At 29.4% G+C, this 20145-nt stretch overlaps 2 protein-coding genes across 3 annotated transcripts; both read right to left on the bottom strand.

Annotated features, from left to right (window-relative positions):
• Window positions 1-2898: 2898 nt before the first annotated feature.
• Window positions 2899-5230, bottom strand: LOC111005311 (S-adenosyl-methionine 4-1-methyl-2-pyrrolidinyl-3-oxobutanic acid methyltransferase). Its single transcript, XM_022276768.2, has 3 exons — window positions 5084-5230; window positions 3963-4625; window positions 2899-3407 (listed from the first exon to the last, which is right to left on the bottom strand). Exons 1-3 carry the CDS (start codon window positions 5225-5227, stop codon window positions 3048-3050), a joined length of 1167 nt encoding a protein of 388 aa, XP_022132460.2. The 5' UTR covers window positions 5228-5230; the 3' UTR covers window positions 2899-3047.
• Window positions 5231-16136: 10906 nt separating this feature from the next.
• LOC111005783 (S-adenosyl-methionine 4-1-methyl-2-pyrrolidinyl-3-oxobutanic acid methyltransferase) lies at window positions 16137-17891 on the bottom strand. Of its 2 annotated transcripts, none has more exons than XM_088127955.1 (3): window positions 17732-17891; window positions 16951-17613; window positions 16137-16727 (listed from the first exon to the last, which is right to left on the bottom strand). In XM_088127955.1, the coding sequence occupies exons 1-3, from the start codon at window positions 17804-17806 to the stop codon at window positions 16362-16364; spliced, it is 1104 nt and encodes a 367-aa protein (XP_087984081.1). In that variant the 5' UTR covers window positions 17807-17891; the 3' UTR covers window positions 16137-16361. The 2 variants fall into 2 exon arrangements, with proteins under 2 accessions (XP_087984081.1, XP_087984084.1); XM_088127958.1 differs by having other exon boundaries at window positions 17140-17613.
• Between the last annotated feature and the right edge of the window lie 2254 nt (window positions 17892-20145).

The following is a 20145-nucleotide window of genomic DNA, read 5'->3' as shown; positions in this document are numbered from 1 at the left end:
TTATAAAACGTAATCACCGGAGCATTTTCTATTATCGTTTTTTGTTTTAAAGAATATATATATATATATATATATATATATATTATTAAAAAAAAAATTTTGTATGAATTCTAAGATAGCATAGGAAATTAGAGGGTATTCTAATTAATGAAGAATAAAAATAAATAACGAAGTAAAATAGGAAAGAGTTGTGTTTTGAACTTGAGACACCTTTTTCTTTTTTTTTTAAAATTTTTTTTAATGGGTACTAAAATTCAGATTTTCAGTATCATATATTATTTTTCAAACAAATCTCAGTGCAGGGAAGGCGACAAACCCTTTTCTTTCACCGTCCACAGCGGGGACTCCCTCATTAATAATTTTAGGGATTTTAAATCGACTAAAATAGTCTGATTTTGCCAAATTTTATGGAATATTTTAAGTTTATAATTAATAAATCAGGATTAAAATGTCATAGGAAAATTTTTTAATTTTAATTTTCTTTTCCAACCAAAATCTGAATAATTTTTTATAATTACACTCATTTGGAATCTTTCTAACTTCAAATAAGGTAAACAATTTAAAAATGATATATTGCTGTTTCTAGTATTTCAAATTTGAAATAAGTGGGTAAAAGGGCTAAATTTTAATTATTTTTGAAAATTTTCACTACATAGCAAATCTAATATATATTCTAAAAAATATCACAATTTTAATTTTTCTAAATATAGTATAAATGTGACTTTTTTAGTATGTTATGTTTTATAATACTTTTGAGTTTGAATTTGAGTTTAGGATGGATTATGGTAGTTTTGTAAAATTACGACATTTTTACTATTATTTAACCTTACATAAATGCTTTTTTGTGTAAATGCCCCTTAATCTTCCCTTTTACTGGAATGAGATTTTTTCTTGTATAAATAAAAAGAATATTTTTATTTCTAAACTTTGACGCTTATTAATTTATTTTAGTTTTTGAATTTTTAGATATTCTATTGCTTTTAACACAAAAACTATTTTAGTATATTATGTTATTTTTTTTTATAAATTATTTAACATAGACTTGATAAGAACACCCCATTTGTTGATTTATTTGATGAAAAATGTATTTTAATTGATAAGTATTTGAAATCATAGGTAGTAGTAAGTTTATGGTGTTGAAATGAATTCCAATTTTTATTAAATTGTTATAAAAAAGTTAATAATACAGACTAAAAGATATTTTTTTATGAAAAATTTAAAGATTAAAACACAACATAACATTTTAAGGCTAAACATTTAAATTAAAGTACAAAACAATTAACAAAGGTTAGGAGTTAAAATAAAAATCAGAAAAAGAAAAATTAAATTCCATTTCTAAATTCTAGTTCCTAAATTCTTAAAAAAAATATAGTTTTAGTCATTGCTATTTTGCCACCTAGTATCATCTCTATGTATATATAGAGATTAAATACTCCAAGAGAACTTAAATACATGTTCATGCCAACAATTTAATATATTTACTCAAAGTCATGTTATTTTTATGGTAAGAGTAAAATACCAATAAAAGATCATAATGGTAACTGTTTTTTTAATTAAAAGAACAAAAATAAAAATTGTAAAAATCAAGAATATAAGTAAATATCATAAGGATCATAATGAAAACTTTTTTAAGTTAAAAGAACAAAATATAAATTTTAAAATTCCAGAAATCAAAATTGTGTAAACTTAAAATTAGAAAAACTAAGCTGCTTTTAATGACGGTTTCATTTTTAATTTTTTTGTTTTTAAAATTTATGTTTATTTTTATACAATTTTATTAGTAAGTTTTCTACCTTGATCCCTCGAAAACATTTGAATTCTTAGTTCAATTTTAAAAATAAAATCTATTTATTGAAAACTATTTTTTTGACCTATAAAATGTTTGCAGAAAGTGTATAACAAAACATACATATATGAAAGTAATATTTCTAAGCTTAATTTTTTAAAATAAAAAATAGAGTCGAATGAGGTCTAAAATAAACATATGAAAATTGAAAATTTTAAATATAACAATCTTAAAAAAATTTGGTAAGAGAGAAAAAAAAAAAAAAACGAAACAAAGAAAGAAAACTGATCAGTGTTCCTTCACTGAAAGTTTGTTGTCTCGTAGTTGAATTGTGATCTATAAGATATTAAGTGGTGGAACCCGATCACACAACTGTGTACATACTACTTTGTCATTCTCCTTCACAAAAGCGGAACTCTCATATCTATTTATATGTAGTGGCAGATACAGAAACTCGGGTCCTCCTCAACTTTTGAATTATTGGTATCATAATATGTAACATGATGTGATATCGACGTTTTCTCGGATGGCGAACAAGACACGTTGTTCTTAATTATTATAAAGAGAAAAAAGCAATTATTTTATATATTTACGATAGTATCAAATATATAAACTAACACGAATATAATATCAATGTGAATAATAAGTCAAAAAAGGAAGGTGTATAATAGGTTATCATGTATCTTAACGTTTACAACCACTCAAAATTTGACAGTTCTTTAATTTTTTAAAAAGTAGAAAAATTATCTTTCTTTTTGTATTTATCTCTAGTATTTGTTAACAATTTAACGGTGGTTACAGCCAAGAAATTAGTGGTGATCGGTGACTTTTCAACCCTTATTTATTGATATCTAAATGTATTCAAAATTAGCTTTATTAATACAAATTTGTGTATGAACATAAATTAATGGATCCATGGACACCACTGTGCTCATATGTGGCAGTACAAAAATCAATCAGGTAAATTCTAGGAACATTACCTCTGGTAAATAAATCTCAAATTATTCATATTTTAAACAAATGATAATCGATCAATATGAGTTCAGAGTTTTTACTGACTTTAATAATACGTTGTATTTTTATTTTCTTATTTCCTCCCCCACATTAGTAAGTTAACTAGAAACGAAGATGACATCTTACTAATTTTCATTGATTCGGTACATAATTAACAAGCACGCATATAACAAATATAAGATTAAACATAGAAAGACGACACCCGACTCGACCCGACCTGACCTAATCCACATGAATTGTTGTCCTATCACTTTAATTTAGCGAGAGAAACAGTAACATTGACAAATTGAGTTTTCTCCTTTGCCATACGATCCGCAATGATCTCTCTATATTTGATGAATAATTCATGGATGATATGTTCTCCAAAATGAGATATGAGAATTGGCTCGGCCACTGCCCTCATGCACTTGGCTACGTTGTACCCACTGCCCTTTGACCCATCGTTGGAGTGATTATTGTTGTTGTACACATTCCAATCCACTTCTGAAACTTTAATGCAATCAATCCCAAAGGATCCTTCTTTTGCCACTTCAATCTTTATTTCTTTGGGCGAAGGCATATATTTTGGGATGTGGAAACTCTCTAATTTCTCCTCTTCTATCTTTCCCTGTCATTTGTTTTGATGCAAACGTAAAATAAGAAATAAAAAATCTTAAACAAAAAGTAAAGGATGAGAGACGTTAAGTACTTATTTAATAACGTTCTTTGTTTTTTGTTTCTAATTTTTTCATTTTTAATTTTTGAGAAGTAAAATTGTGTAGAACTTTTAGAACGGACACAAAGTTTCTTTTTCTAAAATGTAAATAAAAGTATTATTTTTTATAAAGTGCATAATAAATAAGGAAAGGAAAGTGGTACTCAATGCCCAAGCACTTGTCCCATCCAACCGACATATTTTTTCCCCTTCTTTTTTAAAACTTTAAACAAGATATAAAAAAGACAGTGGTGCCCTATGCGCCCCAAGCGCTTGCCCCATCCCCCAACCGACATTTTTTTAAATTGAAAACTTTAGAATCAGAAACAAAAAAATTACCAACCATGTTTCTGTAACACTTTACAAACAAAATACAAGCAAAAGACTAGAAACAAAAGCATTATCGATCACGGTCCTGACAAAACAATCCCGTATGAAATGTTTGATTTTACGAAGATATAGAAGCACCTGTGAGACCATGTCATCAAGAGCCAGAGCCAAGAGCTCCCAGATGTAAGAGCACTCCTTACTAGCGGGATTTTGGCTTCTCCTTCCCAAAAGTGTCAAAACCATACAACCTCCCTCCACCAATTCTTCTGCACGACATTTCAGAAACAACGAAAAATCCTTTTGAAATTGGTTATAGTAAGCACTCACCACACTCTTTGGGCTCGTCTCCGCCATGTAAATGTTTCTCTTATTCTCCTCCAACCCTCGTGGAACATCAGACAGCCAATGGAGGCTATAAGAAGAGTGCACAAAATGCACACTTCGGCTCGGAAAAAGCCTCCCATAGAACGAACCAGGCACCCCAGTGAAGAGACAAGGCCCCAGATCGTCACCCCCAATCTCCATCTTGAAACTCTCGAGAAAACCAGGCAGCGACCTGAAGATGGTGTTGAAGTCATTGCCCGGAAGATCGTTCAGGAAAACTTGATATTCAATTGGGTCTTTGCAGAGCTTTCGACGGGCGTTTTCCACTGCCTTAATGAGTTGGGAAACTGCCATGAAGGTGTTTGGCCCAGAAGAGCAACCCAAGTCAGCAATGGTGAAGGTTGTTGGGAGAGCTGAGCCATACAGTTTGTCAATGGCTTCCTCTGCTATTGGCATTGTAATTGATATCGCCTTCGACTGTAGACTCAAAATTATGGACAGATTAGTTAACAAACATTAAACATCAATCAATCACCATCCAACCCAAAAAATGAATGAGATAAATTTAATTCATTTATATCGAAGAACCTCCCACCTGATATCTTAAGCTTAAGAATGAATAAACCATCATTCAATCTAAAAATTTAAGCGGATGAATTGGATAAATTTAAAGACAATATCATAAAAACAAAATATGTATGAAATAGTGTCTTGTCAGTAGAGCATAGTCCAACTAAGGCGTATCCTCAACTATGAGGGTAAGAGTTCGAATCTCTCACCACATGTTGTAAAACAAATATATTATATATATATATATATACACAATGAAATAGTAGAAATGTTTAAGAATGTTTGGATCGAATCCCCACCCTACCCTACCTGTTGTAAAAGAGAAAAAAAAAAACATATAGAAAGGTTTAAGAATGTGAAGAGACCTGAAGAAGGGAGTTGTTAGCATAGCTAAAATCTCCAGCTCCTCCATTCATGTGAAGCACTTGAACTACTTCCATTTCTCTCTCTCTCTTTTTTTTTTTCTCTCCTGTGTTCTTGGAATGGTTATATTGAGGAGGTGGGATCATATATTTATAGAGCCCTTTGCGAGGCCCAAGTCAAATACTACCAAAAGTTGAATTCATTAATCAACCTACACGTTTTTTGCCATTTCAATTTTTTTAATTCAAACAGATGGTGGTTTTTTGTTTGAGTTTATCTGGAAATTGATTTTAGTATTAGTTTTTGGTGTATGAACTCTCCATATTGTCTGTTTAATCGCATATTAAATTTTTTCAAAGACTATTACAACATTAAATAATTGAAGGACACAAACTTAAATTTTAAAAATTTAGAATCGATCTTTTAAGGCCAATTCGATAACGTTCTTCCTCTCTTTTAATAAAAGAAACATTGCATAGCCTCCAACGCATGATTTAATAATGATGGATAAATATTTTTATTTATGTTTTGAAACAAATTAGAAACCGAAATATAAATAGTTATCAAAATTTTTAATAAAATTGAAAATGAAAGCAAACGTAGGTCTTTAATTTCTTGAATTCTTCTTCCTAAAAAAATGGTGATGATCATGGACCCCTCCGCCCATCATGGCATAGATGTGTTCACATGCGATCTTAGCTTCAGGCAGGCGTTTACGATAAGAAGAATCTACGGCTACAGTGCAATATTCTAATAGATCAAACATTTAGATTAAATATACAATTGAAGTTATTTTTTCTTAATTCGTAATTAATTAATTTATTTTTTTTAAGACATCAATTTTTAAACAAGTTTTGATTGCGTTGACAAGATGGCGAACTGGGATGTGATGTTGAAATATGTTTTATTTATTAAGTGGGAAATCGAAATAATCCATATTTTAATTTGATGAAGTAGATCCACATCCATGAAATAAAAAATCAACTCCCTTTATGAATGACCTATTTCGATAGTAATTTATCCGAGGTGTGAAATGGAAAAAAGAAAAACTAATCACAAAGTATCAAACAAATTACAACTATACTAAACTAATTTATCCGATGTTTTATTTCTTAGTATATTGTACTAAAAAACTATACTGAAACGGAACTTATTGAAATAAAATCATTAATTAATTAAAAAGTATCCATTTTTTGGTTTTTCTTTCTTTTTTTTTAAGATGAGATAGAAATTTGAAACTTTTAACCCTAAAATAGATTTATAATATATTAGTCAGTTGAGCAAAATTTTCTTTTTTAGATTCTGTTGTTTTTTTTACGGTACCTTTGACAGCTCAGAGAAATAATAATAAAAAATGAGATTTTTAAATTATTTTAAATTATTTAACCGAAGTAAGTACGTGAGATTGTTTCATATGCTCCTATAATGGAAATATGAATTTGGGATGCCTTTTTAATTTTTTTTTCCTTTCTTATATTATGTTTTATTTAAATAATGCATGGAATCTATAAGAAAGTATGGCATCCACAAATTTTCATGGTGGTTGTACTTAATAAAAAAAAAAATATATATATATATATATATATATATAAATTTGGTGGTTGTTGCACTGTGGGACTCTGGTTCGTTGGTTACCGTTCATTCTTTTCCCCTCAAAGAACTGAAAAAAGAAAATAACCTTTTATCCCTAAACTTGATCAACACCTAATTTTTTATTCTTTTAGCTTTGAATTAATCAAATTATCAATCTTTTTTTAGTACGGAGAAATGTGTGGATGGGAGATTGAATCTCCAAATTTTAGGAGAATAGTAAAATACTTTAATTAATGAACTATGCTTATGTTAAAGAAATTATCAAATTGAACCTCAGATTTTGATAAATGTTGGTAATACCATAGAATATATATATGAGTTGATTTGTAGTTCATTTAAGTTCGATAAAATAATGATTCAATAACAGCTGTGTTTAACTTGATAAGCTACCCATCAATAACAATTCAATTTTGTTCCAAAGTACACCTCTCATATGTCTTGTTCCAAAAGATCTGAAATACTTTTGTTTTTATCCCGTCATGAGAAAAATCAAAAGAAGAGATACAAAAGAAAATGAAAATGATATTGAAGTAAATAATGAAGAAAAACGTTCCTAAAAATGAAGAAAACAAAGCCTCAACCCACACGTGTTAAATAAGATAAATAAGAAGAAAAATGAATAAGTGGAAATCCTAAAAAGTGGTACCATATTGCCTTTCTAAAGGTTTATTTATTATTATTTTTTTTTAATACAACACGTGGGAGTAAGAATTCGAACTCAGAGTCTCGTGGTTGGAAATATATGTTAAGTATCGCTGACCTATGATCATTTTGGTTTTAAAAGTTTATTTTGAAAAACAATATTTAGATGGGTTGGGAAATTAAGCACACCAGACAATTTCCTCTATTGTATCCAGTTATTTAAGCCAATCACACAACACACGAGAGAAATATAGGAAAAGCAATAAACGAGACAAGAATTTATACTTATTCACCCCAACCGCTTATGCGCTACGTCTAGTTTTATGCTCAGATGCAAGTTCCATTAAAATTAAGATTGGATACAAGCACTCAATATATCTTCATCCTCTAGAGGTCCCAACAAAAGCCTCATAACTTATAAATATTTAAACATACTTAGTACATGAATGAAAACCATTCACAGAATAATCAAGATCTAATTACCTAAAAACAACGATATCGATCTAACCATTTCTGTGCTGCCAACACCTGACTTGTTGCCTCTGATATGCCCTAAAAATGACTACTGATTAAACCCTCATCGGCTACCTTGGCCTTTGATTCACGACTAGCTCACACGCCCCACGAAAAACCTAATGAAAAAGATGGTTTAAAAAGGATTCCTATCGTAGTGTTGAGACGCTACCCTCGACGTCTCAATGCTACGGAATCTATAGCGTGAAAAAGAAATTGCAGCCTTTTATTTTTTTATGTGATTTTCGTGGCAGCATTGCGGCACTGTGCTCTCGGCCAACATGGTCCTGTAGTGCCCAACAACATGTCTCAACTCGTCCCTGATTCGTTCTGATGTCGATTTGGCGCCACCAATTCCAACAACATGTTGATTTCATGTTGATCACCGGCCACTAAATTTTTCAATTCTTTTTGAAAAATAGAAAAGCTATTTCAGTTGTATATATATATATATTTAAATTAAAAAAGATTTAACGGTAATTAACAAGCAGAGAACACCTAAATATTATTATTATTTTAAACATTGGGAAGCACGTCATTATCTTAATAATTAATGTTATGAGACTTGTGAATAAATTAAAAATAGTTTCATAATTTTTCCCTTTTCAACGAATAACATAATCCATTTTGTTATTTAGTGAGTAATTTTTTAAGTCCTGAAATAAAAACAAAATTACCTTTTAATAATATATTCAATTATTTTTATGCCTACTTTTAACTTTCGAAAGACCTCCAACTATATGCTTATATATAACTTATACAAAGGAACGATATGCTTTCTTTTTCTTAGTTGAGAAGTCACGAAGAAATTATGATTACCACATAAATAAATAACTTTTTTTTTTTATAGATTTTGTTGTGTTGACTTCTTTAATAAATACTTTTTTATTATTTAAATCACTTTCATGAATTAGTTAGGTTGAATTGGATTGAAGTACTTTTTAAATTTAACCCATAGAAAATTTCTTCAACCTAAATAACCCTTATTATTATTTTTTTTAGGAAATCCAAATAACTCTTATTAAATATAAATCCTATCCAAATGAAATATTTAAATTAGATCGATTTAGGTTACTCTTGTCACTTATTTAAAGTATTATATAACAAAAAAAGAAAAAAAAAAGAAAATGATAGTATTTTAAATATCTTTTATATATTGTCTAACATTACATCACAATTTGTATGTTGATTTTATTTTTATGGAAAAAAAATACTCCAAAAACTTAAAAAATTGTTTTCAAAAGCCATCGTAGAATAAATAATCTATAAAAAAAATGATTGAATGAAATATAATTAAAATAAATATAATTTTTATAAAAAATGATTGAATGAAATAAAATTAAAATAAATATATTTTTTACTAAAAAATGATCGAATGAAATAAAATTAAAATAAATATAATTTTTATGTTGAGCAAACGAAATATTTTAAAAATTAATAATAAATTTGGGTTAGATCGGTTCAATCCAAATGCATCTTAAGTGAACCCTTGAACCAACCAAATCTATAAAATTTTCGTTTATTTGAACTCAATTCAACTAAAAAAGTTTATGGAGTTTTTTAATACCCATCACTTAAGCGTAGTAATGACGTAAGATAGTATTCTAAGCTCCTCTATAATAAAAATCAGAGGAGAAATTTCATAAATATTATTTTTTAAAAAAATTAGAAAAAATAGAGTATCTTTTAAAGATAATAAAAATAAAAATTATAAAATTATTGATAAAAATATGATAAGTTGCAGTCAAAGTCAAAACTAGTGTACGTTTTAAGTGTTAGATGTGCCACGTATAATCTGATGTGTAGAAATCGGAGCTGAGTCAATAGGTAAATTGTATATGATGTAGGCGATTTAAGTAAGTCTAAATCATGTATTATGAACCATACCTAAATTTTAATTCTTAAAAAAAAAAATTTTTTTTTGACAAATTTTTTATTTTTATTTCTATTTTCTTTTGTAAGAAAATCCTATCTAACTTCCCCTTTCCCTACCTAATAAAATTAGAACAATTTCAAAATTTTAAATGCAATACATTTACATTAATTTAGAGCAAAATACAATTTTGGTTTTGAACTTAGAGATTTATGTCTACTTGATCTATAAATTTTTAAAGTAGATATTTTTAGTGCATAAGTTTAGAAAATGTTCTTAAATGATCCTTGAACTTCTTTGACTAGTAATTGACCGACAGAAAAATGATGTGACAATTATAAATGATGTGACGATTTATATTAGTTTTTTAATTAACTTTTTCTTATGTGGCATTTTTTTTAATTTTCTCTCCCCCTACATTTCTCTTACGCTAGAAAAAATTAATAAAAAAAGTTAGTATAAGTTTGTAAGTTATTTAAAATTACCATAAAGGTTTGGACCAGTCATGGTTAGTGGGAAAAAAATGTAGGCTCGTGTCAAGAGCCCATCCTTGATCCAAGTCGAGTTTTTCATTTCCATTCCTTAACTTGGTGCAAAAGGTTTCTCAGGGATCCTTTTTCGACCGTCTATTTTTTCTCCAACAAAATCACCTAAACTCAGAAGGATTTTGACCGCTATCTCCATACTCGACCCCTGCATGTAGAGGGCTTAGTCACATCATTTTTATGTTAGTCAACTACCTATCAATGAAGCTCAAGAAACATTTAACAACATTTTCCAAGTTTTAGAGACTAAAAGTGTTTATTTTAACACTTGGACTAAATAGACACCAATCTCAAACTTTAGACATCAAAAATTATATTTTGTCCCAACTTAACATATATTACAGTAAATTAGTTTATACATAAAATATTAACAAGTTTCAAAATATTACATAAGATCGATAAAAGCTTACCACACACGGCGGTCGTTTTCTCGCACGACCCTACACGACAAGATCGATGCATATTGATGTGTGATGTATGATAGATTATATCGTCAATGTGCAATACACAAGATTTGTCGGCCAAGTCCACTTGGCTTCAGAAGCACCTAATTCACATCTAATGCATATGATTCATCTATCCTATTTTTGAAATTAGGTCGAGAACTGCCATAATCGTGTACTTTTTAGAACTCTAAATTAGGATATTTTCCTTTCTTGCTTTTTTCTTTTTAGGTTTTGTTGACCTATCTATCCTATTTTTGAAATTAGGTCGGGAGCTGCCATAATGGTGTATTTTTTAGAACTCTAAATTAGGATATTTTCCTTTGTTGCTTTTTTCTTTTTAGGTTTTGTTGATCTATCTATCCTATTTTTGAAATTAGGTCGGGAACTGCCGTAATCATGTATTTTTTAAAACTCTAAATTAGGATATTTTCCTTTCTTGCTTTTTTCTTTTTAGGTTTTGTTGACCTATCTATCCTATTTTTGAAATTAGGTCGGGAGCTGCCATAATCGTGTATTTTTTAGAACTCTAAATTAGGATATTTTCCTTTGTTGCTTTTTTCTTTTTAGGTTTTGTTGATCTATCTATCCTATTTTTGAAATTAGGTCGGGAACTGCCGTAATCATGTATTTTTTAAAACTCTAAATTAGGATATTTTCCTTTCTTGCTTTTTTCTTTTTAGGTTTTGTTGACCTAGGATCTCTAAGAACATTATGTCATCCACAACTTTTTGGTGGTGGTTGATGCAATCGGATGTTCATTATGGTGACAGTTCATTCCTTTTCTCTCTCTTTTTAAAAACGTTCAAAATTAGTTTGAAACATAATTGCAGTGAAGTCAAATTTCTCTCACTTGTGAATACTAAACTTGAAAAAGAAAGAACTTTTATCCCTAAACTTGTCCTCCATAAATTTATATGCTCACTTAATTTTTAATTTCATCAGATTAAACCTTAAACTTCTATAAATACTGTAATCTTTATGATAGACTTTGGTATATGTTGTAATATATGGGTTGATTTGACTTTTTTTTAGAGCATAACATGGGGGTGAGGGATTGAACTCACGGTTGGAGATATATACCAACTACCATGGAGTTATGCTCGCTTTGATAGTTGATTTGTGACACTTCATTTGAATTTGATCAAGCTAAATTTCATCTGGTACATCTTATTTAAATTTTCTCAGCTACTTTTATTTTTTTCTTGTTATTTTTTTCTTGTCATGAAAAAATTAAAAGAAGAAGATAAAGAAAAGGAATATGATATTGAAGTAAAGAAGGAAGAAAACGTTCCTAGAAAAAAGATGAAGAAAACAAAACCTCAACCACCACATGGAAATCCTAACTAACATTTTTTTTTTCTGAAATAAAAATTAGTTTGAGTTCAAATCAACTTGACTATGGATGTTAAATAAAAAAGAAAATAATAAAAAAAATAAATTGTGAATCATGTGAGCAAAGAATGTGGTCCCATATTGTGGATAACGATATTTTCACAATATTTTCTCTTTATAATGAATAACAGAATCCATCTTGTTATCTAGTGAGTAGTTTTTCAAGTAATGAAATAATAGAAACAAATTCATTTTTTGGACACTTTTAATAATATATATTAAATTATATATTGTTTTCTACTTTTTGAGAAACTTTGATATGAGACATCTCAAATTTATATATAACCTACCAACTGTACCTAAGTTCGTCGACATGAGACTGCTGTTTGATTGGTCAAGACATTATCTATTTCTTTAAAACTCGAAAGTTCAAATCCCTCCAACCTCTTGTTCTACTTGAACTAAAAAAAACTTAAGTTAAAGTTTCATATTTTAATTTACGAACAGTTGCAAATATGACAAAAATATTTAATAAAATAAGTTAAATAGCAACAACATTTAGTTTTTTCAAATATAGCATTTTTTCAACAAAAAAACGGAGGTCAACTTTTCAAATTGCAACCTTACCTTGCAATGTATCTGATATACATCTGTAATATATCTGCAATACATCTAATTACTGATATATGCCTATGATATACCATTGATATAATAATTATATACAATTGATTTTCTTTTGATATAACTATGACATCTATTGAACTTCTAATATGGTTTACCACTAATATACATATGATAACCATTGATTTGTCATGCCGATACAACATTTATATATCTGTGATATATAATTGATATATCTCTAATTTACCATTGATATACCACTGATATAACTTCTTATATATATATATGATTATATGATTTACCACTAATCTAACACTGATATATATTTGATATATACGTAATATGCTTATAATTTACCACTGATATATCTTTGATATAACAATGATACCTACTAATATAATTATGATACATGTGTGTTGATATAATACTATTATATCTAATAATATTTTTCATATGAAAATAATGGTGCAAAAAAAAAATTAATATAAAGTTATTATGTGGATCATGCACGTCCAAAAAAAAAAGTTAAAAATCTGATATACTTTTAAATTTGAAGGGTTGATATCCATTATATTTAATATCTAATTAATATTAATATAGAATAAATAGTAGTGATATAGTAATCAATATTAATGAGGTTCATCTCAAAACCAATTGACAATGAGACACTACAAGAAAATTAAGTATTTTCAAAGGTCACAACCTTTGAAAAAGTATAAAATAAACCTTCGATAAATGTTTTTTCGAAGGTTTACTCAACTTCAAAAAGTGTCGAAATAGGTCCCGTCGAAAAAGCTTTTTCCGAAAGTTTTATTAACCATCAAAAATTTATATTTTTCAAAAGTTATAAACCTTCGATAATTATTAAATTAGTTGTCGTAATTAGTTAGTTTCAATTACTTTTTTCGAAGGTTTTCATTATTTTTCAAATCAAATAGAATGATAACATTTGAAATTAATATTAACTTAATATTATTTGTTTGAAAAAATTAAATTACTTTTCCTAATTAAAATTTATAATTTCAAATCTATATTCAACCCAAGCAAAATATTATTTACTATAACTAATAGTTACTGCAAAAATAATCCACAAGTAGTCACCATATTTCTAAAAGTAATTCAAATAATTCAAATACTTCAAATACCTAAAACAACAAAATTTTCTAACCCTTACTTTCTTTATTTTTAGCGTCATCTCAGCCATCGTTGCTTGAAATCGATGCTCAAAACGACTTTATAACTCAATAATTTGATATTTGAGTCCTTGTGCCTCAACTTTTCTTTGTCATCCAGATTTTTGAAGGAAAAACTATATTAGACACTTGAAAACTTGAAAGTAAGAAACAAAATGACTCGAGATAAAGAGATGGGGAAGAGAGAGGACTGCAGGAGATAATATCTTACCCTCGTATTAGTAATGAAAACCACAAAGAAATTGTACTAGAAAGTAGAAACCAAAATAAAAATGAATCACTCCACATAATCCACGAACCATCTTCCAAAGGAAAAAAAACAACAAATTAATTAAACTAAGATGTGTAATTAATGTAACTGATGCGGCCTGAGCTAGGGATTCAAGAAACCAAAATAAAAATGAATCACTCCACATAATCCACGAACCATCTTCCAAAGGAAAAAAAACAACAAATTAATTAAACTAAGATGTGTAATTAATGTAACTGATGCGGCCTGAACTAGGGATTCAAGAAACCAAAATAAAAATGAATCACTCCACATAATCCACGAACCATCTTCCAAAGGAAAAAAAACAACAAATTAATTAAACTAAGATGTGTAATTAATGTAACTGATGCGGCCTGAGCTAGGGATCCATTTGAAGAATTTGAGTTGGTGTTTGATATGTACAAACATTAATCTATTATTAGGCTGCCAACAGGATAGGTAATTTAAATTGTACTGGAGAAAGCAACATGATATATGATTAGCGTGGATTTTATCCCAATCTGTGCTTAGAGGAAGAAAAAGTTTTGGGTTAACTTGGGGAAGATGCACAACAAGCTGCATCAGGATTCCAACCTTTTTCATTTTCTTCAGCGAAAACCTCATGTGAGAATAAAAGCTTCAAGGAGATTTTTCTCCATTTCTTCTGTGTTTGTTCTCAATACTTTGAGTTGATTTATTGAGAGAGGCACTAGACTCGTGGAAAATTTTTTCACATAATTTACTCCAATTTCTTAATACTTATTATTGGACTTCTAGAATGAGAAAAAACTTATTGAAATTAGTCCGTTGGACATCAACTATGATAGTTGGAGGAAGCAAATAAAGCAACTAAATGCTCATGTGTTAGAATAGAGGTAATTGAGATACCTTTGGAAGGAAATCCTAAATCACTGACTCATTTGGAGGGAGTAACTTTCTTAGGGAGGGAGATAGAATTTGTTTATGGTTTGTTTCCCTTCCCCTTGCAAGAGGGGGTTTAGATTTAGGAAACTTAATTAAGAAGAATGAATTCTTCTATAGGTTTTAAATGGTTAGTTCTTTTTATACTGGACCATGGTCTTTTTCTCCCTCTGAACACAAATTTGAAAAAAAAAAAGAACGAATTAATTAAACCAATAATTTGTTTCAATAAATTGAAATTAAAATAAAGAATTTTAATTTGAAAGAGAGATCTTAGTTACGAAGTAACTTCTGTTGAAAAGCAAGTTGATTAAAAGTAATTACATCAAAGCGATGCACTTTCACGACATTTCCATTCTGCTGGGAACGATAAAAGAGCAAAAGGAACATTGACAAGTTCATCATCAAATCATTCATGGACAAAAAAGTTCAGCTAAATAAACTAGATATATATCAAATAGTTACTAGTATGAGGAGACAATCTAGTAGATAAATTGAAGACTACGTGAGATCATTAACAGGGGTCCTTTTATTTATAGGTGAAAACTAGGTGGGCCACACTCACGTGACAGTTGCAAATGTTTCGTAATCTGTGACGTGTTATCGAAAAAATTATTGAAGAGTAGTTAGACACAGTCTTATGTACTTCCATTTAGCCTTTTGAAAGATTGATGACTAAATGCTTCATAGGTCGGATTGGTCTTTAAGAAGGTCGACCCTGAAGATCCTATTTACCTCGGCTCCACCAAGAGTGGGATCTAAGATAATTAAGTATGAAGACAGTCTTTATTACACATGAATTTGTGGTTTATCATAAATCTTTGGATTATCATATACATTTCATTGCCCACAACTGTGTCTCTCTTTTTGTTCCATATAAATCTTGGTCCAATTAATTATCATAATTAGCATATGAGCATTGAGACATTTGGAAAGAATAAAAAGAGACTTTGAAAAATGACAGAGGAAACTGTCATTTCAATATCTTTTTGAAGGAAATGTGGACTATATTAAGCCCAATTAGTATTTTTTTTTTCCATTTCATTTTTGTTATCAATTTAACCTTAATAGTTCAGAAAACAAATCTCGAGTCTGCCCCTTTTTCATAAGGTCCACAAGTAGTAAATTAAAGCAAACAAAAACCAGAAGACTTTCTTGTAAAATTAAAAATCTTCATCATTTTGGGTACATGAACAGAGACATACATATGATAACAACATGCATATATATTCTCCCACTTTGGCAACTAATGTAAAAAGTTAATACATACAGAATAAAACCACGAGACAATACACAAACAAAAACCAAATTCATATTCTTCATACTTTTATATTTATTTTGACCAATACGATTACTTCATTTTAGTGAGGGAAATGGTGACGTTGACAAACTCAGTTTTCTCTTTCGCCATGCGATCCACAATGATGTCTCCATATCTGATGAACAATTCATCGATGATATGTTCTCCAAAATGACTTACAACAATCGGTTCAGCCACTGCCCTCATGTACTTGGCTACGTTGTACCCACAATCCCTTACTTCTTCCAGTGTGTCGAGTTGTTTGTCATTATACACAATATTCCAATCCACTTTCGAAACTTGGATGCCATTAATCACAAATGATCCTTCTTTCACTATCTCAATCTTCATTTCCGCAGCTGAAGGCATGTACTTTGGTAGGTTGAAACTTTCTAGTTCCTCCTCTTCTATCATTCCCTGTAATTTGCCCATGCAAAATCAAATAGATAAACTACCATTCAACTCGAAAGTTTTCTTCGTAAATCATCATAGTTACAAACTTATATCGACCCATTTGATTTGATACCATACTTTTAACGGTCTATCACTAAATCTACCGACTTAAGCTAATGATTTACAGTAAATTTGATTATTAATTCATATTTTTAATAAGTTGTAGTAGGTCTAAACTCTAAATTACCTCAGAGACCATGTCATTGAGAGCTAGAGCCAAGAGCTCCCAAATGTAACAACACTCTTTGCTAGTGGGGTCTTGGCTTCGCCTTCCCAAAAGCGTCAAAACCATACAACCTCCCTCCACCAATTCTTCTGCACGACATTTCAGAAACAACGAAAAATCCTTTTGAAATTGGTTATAGTAAGCACTCACCACACTCTTTGGGCTCGTCTCCGCCATGTAAATGTTTCTCTTATTCTCCTCCAACCCTCGTGGAACCTCAGACAGCCAATGGAGGCTATAAGAAGAGTGCACAAAATGCACACTTCGGCTCGGAAAAAGCCTCCCATAGAACGAACCAGGCACCCCAGTGAAGAGACAAGGCCCCAGATCGTCACACCCAATCTCCATCTTGAAACTCTCGAGAAAACCAGGCAGCGATTTAAATATGGTGTTGAAGTCATTCCCCGGGAGATCGTTCAAGAAAACTTGATACTCAATTGGGTCTTTGCAGAGCTTTCGACGGGCGTTTTCCACCGCCTTAATGAGTTGGGAAACTGCCATGAAGGTGTTTGGCCCAGAAGAGCAACCCAAGTCAGCAATGGTGAAGGTCTTTGGGAGAGTTGAGCCGTACAGTTTGTCAATGGCTTCCTCCGCAATTGGCTTCGTCATTGATATCACCTTTAACTGTTCGAGACAACATTACAAGTCTCATTAGATCGTATTTTAAACTATCACTAAACTCAAACATTTAAACTAACCGATTGCAGTGAAAATAAAAAAGAGAGAGGAATATAATGGTAACCTGAAGAAGTGAGTTGTTAGCATAGCTTAAATCTCCAGCTCCTCCGTTCATGTGAAGCACTTGAGCTACTTCCATTTCTCTTTCTCTTCTTTGTTGACAAATTGTGTTCTTTTTGGGAAGGATGAGTTGTGTGGTTATGTTTCGTAGGAGGCTCTTCTATTTATAGACTCCATCGAGATTAATTGCAAGAATGGACATCATTAATAAACGTGCATGTATTTTGGTGAAATAAAAAATAAGCTAAATATACATTAACGCTTAATTAAGAGACCACTGGAGAATTATTATTATTATTATTATTATTTTGATTAAAAGAGACCAATCGAGAGTTATTTTTTAGGTTTAAATATAGTTTTGTTACGTGTAGTTTAGCTTCAATTCATTTGGACTTTTATAAAAAATTTCACCTATAACAAAAATCATTTAATATAAAGTCATAGTTATATTTTAAAAATATAGGAAACTAAACTAACATTTTAAAAGTATAAGAATAAAAATCAAAGCAAATTAAAATTGAAAAATATCGACGAAACTAGTATTTTAACTAATTATTAATTCATCAATTAGTTACTTTCTGTTGTTATTAATAGTCGCACCGTATTCGTGACGGACTGAGTTTCTTATTTTGTACTTGGGAGAGTTGTACATATTTCTGATCTTGATAATTAATGAGACAATGATGATCTTTTCTCTTGCCTTAAATTCTATCCGAATCATGTTTGGCAAATGAAAATATTAATTTTAGAAAAGTTTAAAATTACTTTAAATTGATTTTTAAGATATTATTTGGATAATGATTTTGAAAAATCAATCATATTTAAACCTCGTTTTTCAAAATCAATCACTCTACTCTCACTTCCAAATATATCCTTAGTCTTAACATGGTTCAATAAGACCTAACGCGTACTTTTGTTTTAAACAGCCCAACGGCTAGTTTTATTAGTTAGTTATGTAGTAACTTAGTTAATTACTTTTATATTAGTTAATTAACGATCTGACGACTGCCTACCCCTAAGAACTCCTTGAAATATAAATGGGGTTTTAAGTTGTAAACAGGATTGAAGTTTAATTGTCTTACTTACCCTTGTTGCATCAGTATTGCTTTAGGAAAAAATTCTTAAAATTTGATAACAAAAAAGTTGGATCATTCCATTATTATTTTATTAATATATATATGAACACATGAAAATGTTGTTAGTTGGATGATGTTGATTTTATCCATGGATGGGTTAGAACTGTGTTGATAGAGAAAGTAAGGGTACTTTTAGTTGGTAATGTGAAAACAACGGATTCAATGAAAAGTTGAGTTTGTATTTCATGTTTCAATATTTTTATATGTATTTGATAACATATTTGAAAATCGATTCTCAATTTAAAAAATGGTTGAAGGTATTTTAATATATTTATAAATTAATTGTACTTACCAACAAAATAACTAAAATAATATTAATTAATTATTAACATATATGTTATAATCTTGTACCATTATTATTTTACAATATTTATGCAAATTTTAATATTTCAAGTTTTACCTATTTTAATTTTAACAAAAAATATAAAATAAAATGAGTTTATAATATGAAATAATATATTTAGTAAAGTATCATTTTTAATATAATCCCTCCATTATAAAGTTTCGATTTTAAAATCTGAAAACATTGAAAATATAAAAATTTTGTTTTCAAAATTTCTACTTTTTGTATCACATGATTCCAAAACAATCTACCAAATAGATATTTACTAAATTCATTTCATTAAGTAAATTTGAAAAGAAATTAAATATGTCTACACGTAAAAACTGGTTGATAAACTTGAACAATCATTTAATCCATCGTTCTATATAGAGAGAGAATACCAAAAAATTTATCTTTTTTTTTTGACAGGGAAAAAAGTTTATCACTAGATAAGGAAAACAAAAATTAGAATTAAAAAAATTGTACAAAAGCCAAGTGGGGCAAGGCTATTTTAATTATCTAACCAAGTAGCGATAGTGAAAACTCATGAGATAGATTGATATGATCTGTGTGAAAGCCATCCATACTTCTCAACCTACTTTACTATCTCTAGTTAGAATGCTACTCTAGTTCTCAACCTACTCTATTAAATTCCTCTAGGATAATGCTGCTTTAATTCTGAATATCTCCACAATCGTATGATATTATCCGTTTTGAATATAGTTTTCATGACTTTGCTTTATCACGATTTTGTTTTTGATTTCATCCAAAAGACCTCGTACCAACCGAAATATAATTGTCTCATTTGTATACCATGGATCACACCCTCCCCTAACCGGACTTTGTTTGCATTATACCCTTACAACCCCAACATTTATTATTATTATTTTTTATTTTGTAATACATGCTTTTAAGTTTTGATTTTTTACTTTAAATTGTTAAAATTAATTTTACTTAAAA

This window comes from Momordica charantia (genome assembly GCF_013281855.1).
Source record: "Momordica charantia cultivar OHB3-1 chromosome 1 unlocalized genomic scaffold, Mcharantia_2.0 BLBB01000001.1, whole genome shotgun sequence".
In the NCBI taxonomy this organism is placed as follows: domain Eukaryota; kingdom Viridiplantae; phylum Streptophyta; class Magnoliopsida; order Cucurbitales; family Cucurbitaceae; genus Momordica; species Momordica charantia.
Note: the sequence above shows the minus strand (reverse complement) of the source record. Positions and strands in the feature narration are given on the sequence as shown.

Bases quoted from the DNA above. Each gene is read 5' to 3' on its own strand.
- LOC111005311 (XM_022276768.2), bottom strand. From the start codon at position 5,227: ATGATCCCACCTCCTCAATATAACCATTCCAAGAACACAGGAGAGAAA. The intron at 4,626-5,083 runs GTCTCTTCACAT...TTGAGTCTACAG, and splicing joins CTAACAACTCCCTTCTTCAG to TCGAAGGCGATATCAATTAC. The intron at 3,408-3,962 runs GTGCTTCTATAT...AACAAATGACAG, and splicing joins TTGATGACATGGTCTCACAG to GGAAAGATAGAAGAGGAGAA.
- LOC111005783 (XM_088127955.1), bottom strand. From the start codon at position 17,806: ATGGAAGTAGCTCAAGTGCTTCACATGAACGGAGGAGCTGGAGATTTA. The intron at 17,614-17,731 runs GTTACCATTATA...TGTCTCGAACAG, and splicing joins CTAACAACTCACTTCTTCAG to TTAAAGGTGATATCAATGAC. The intron at 16,728-16,950 runs GTAATTTAGAGT...GGCAAATTACAG, and splicing joins TCAATGACATGGTCTCTGAG to GGAATGATAGAAGAGGAGGA.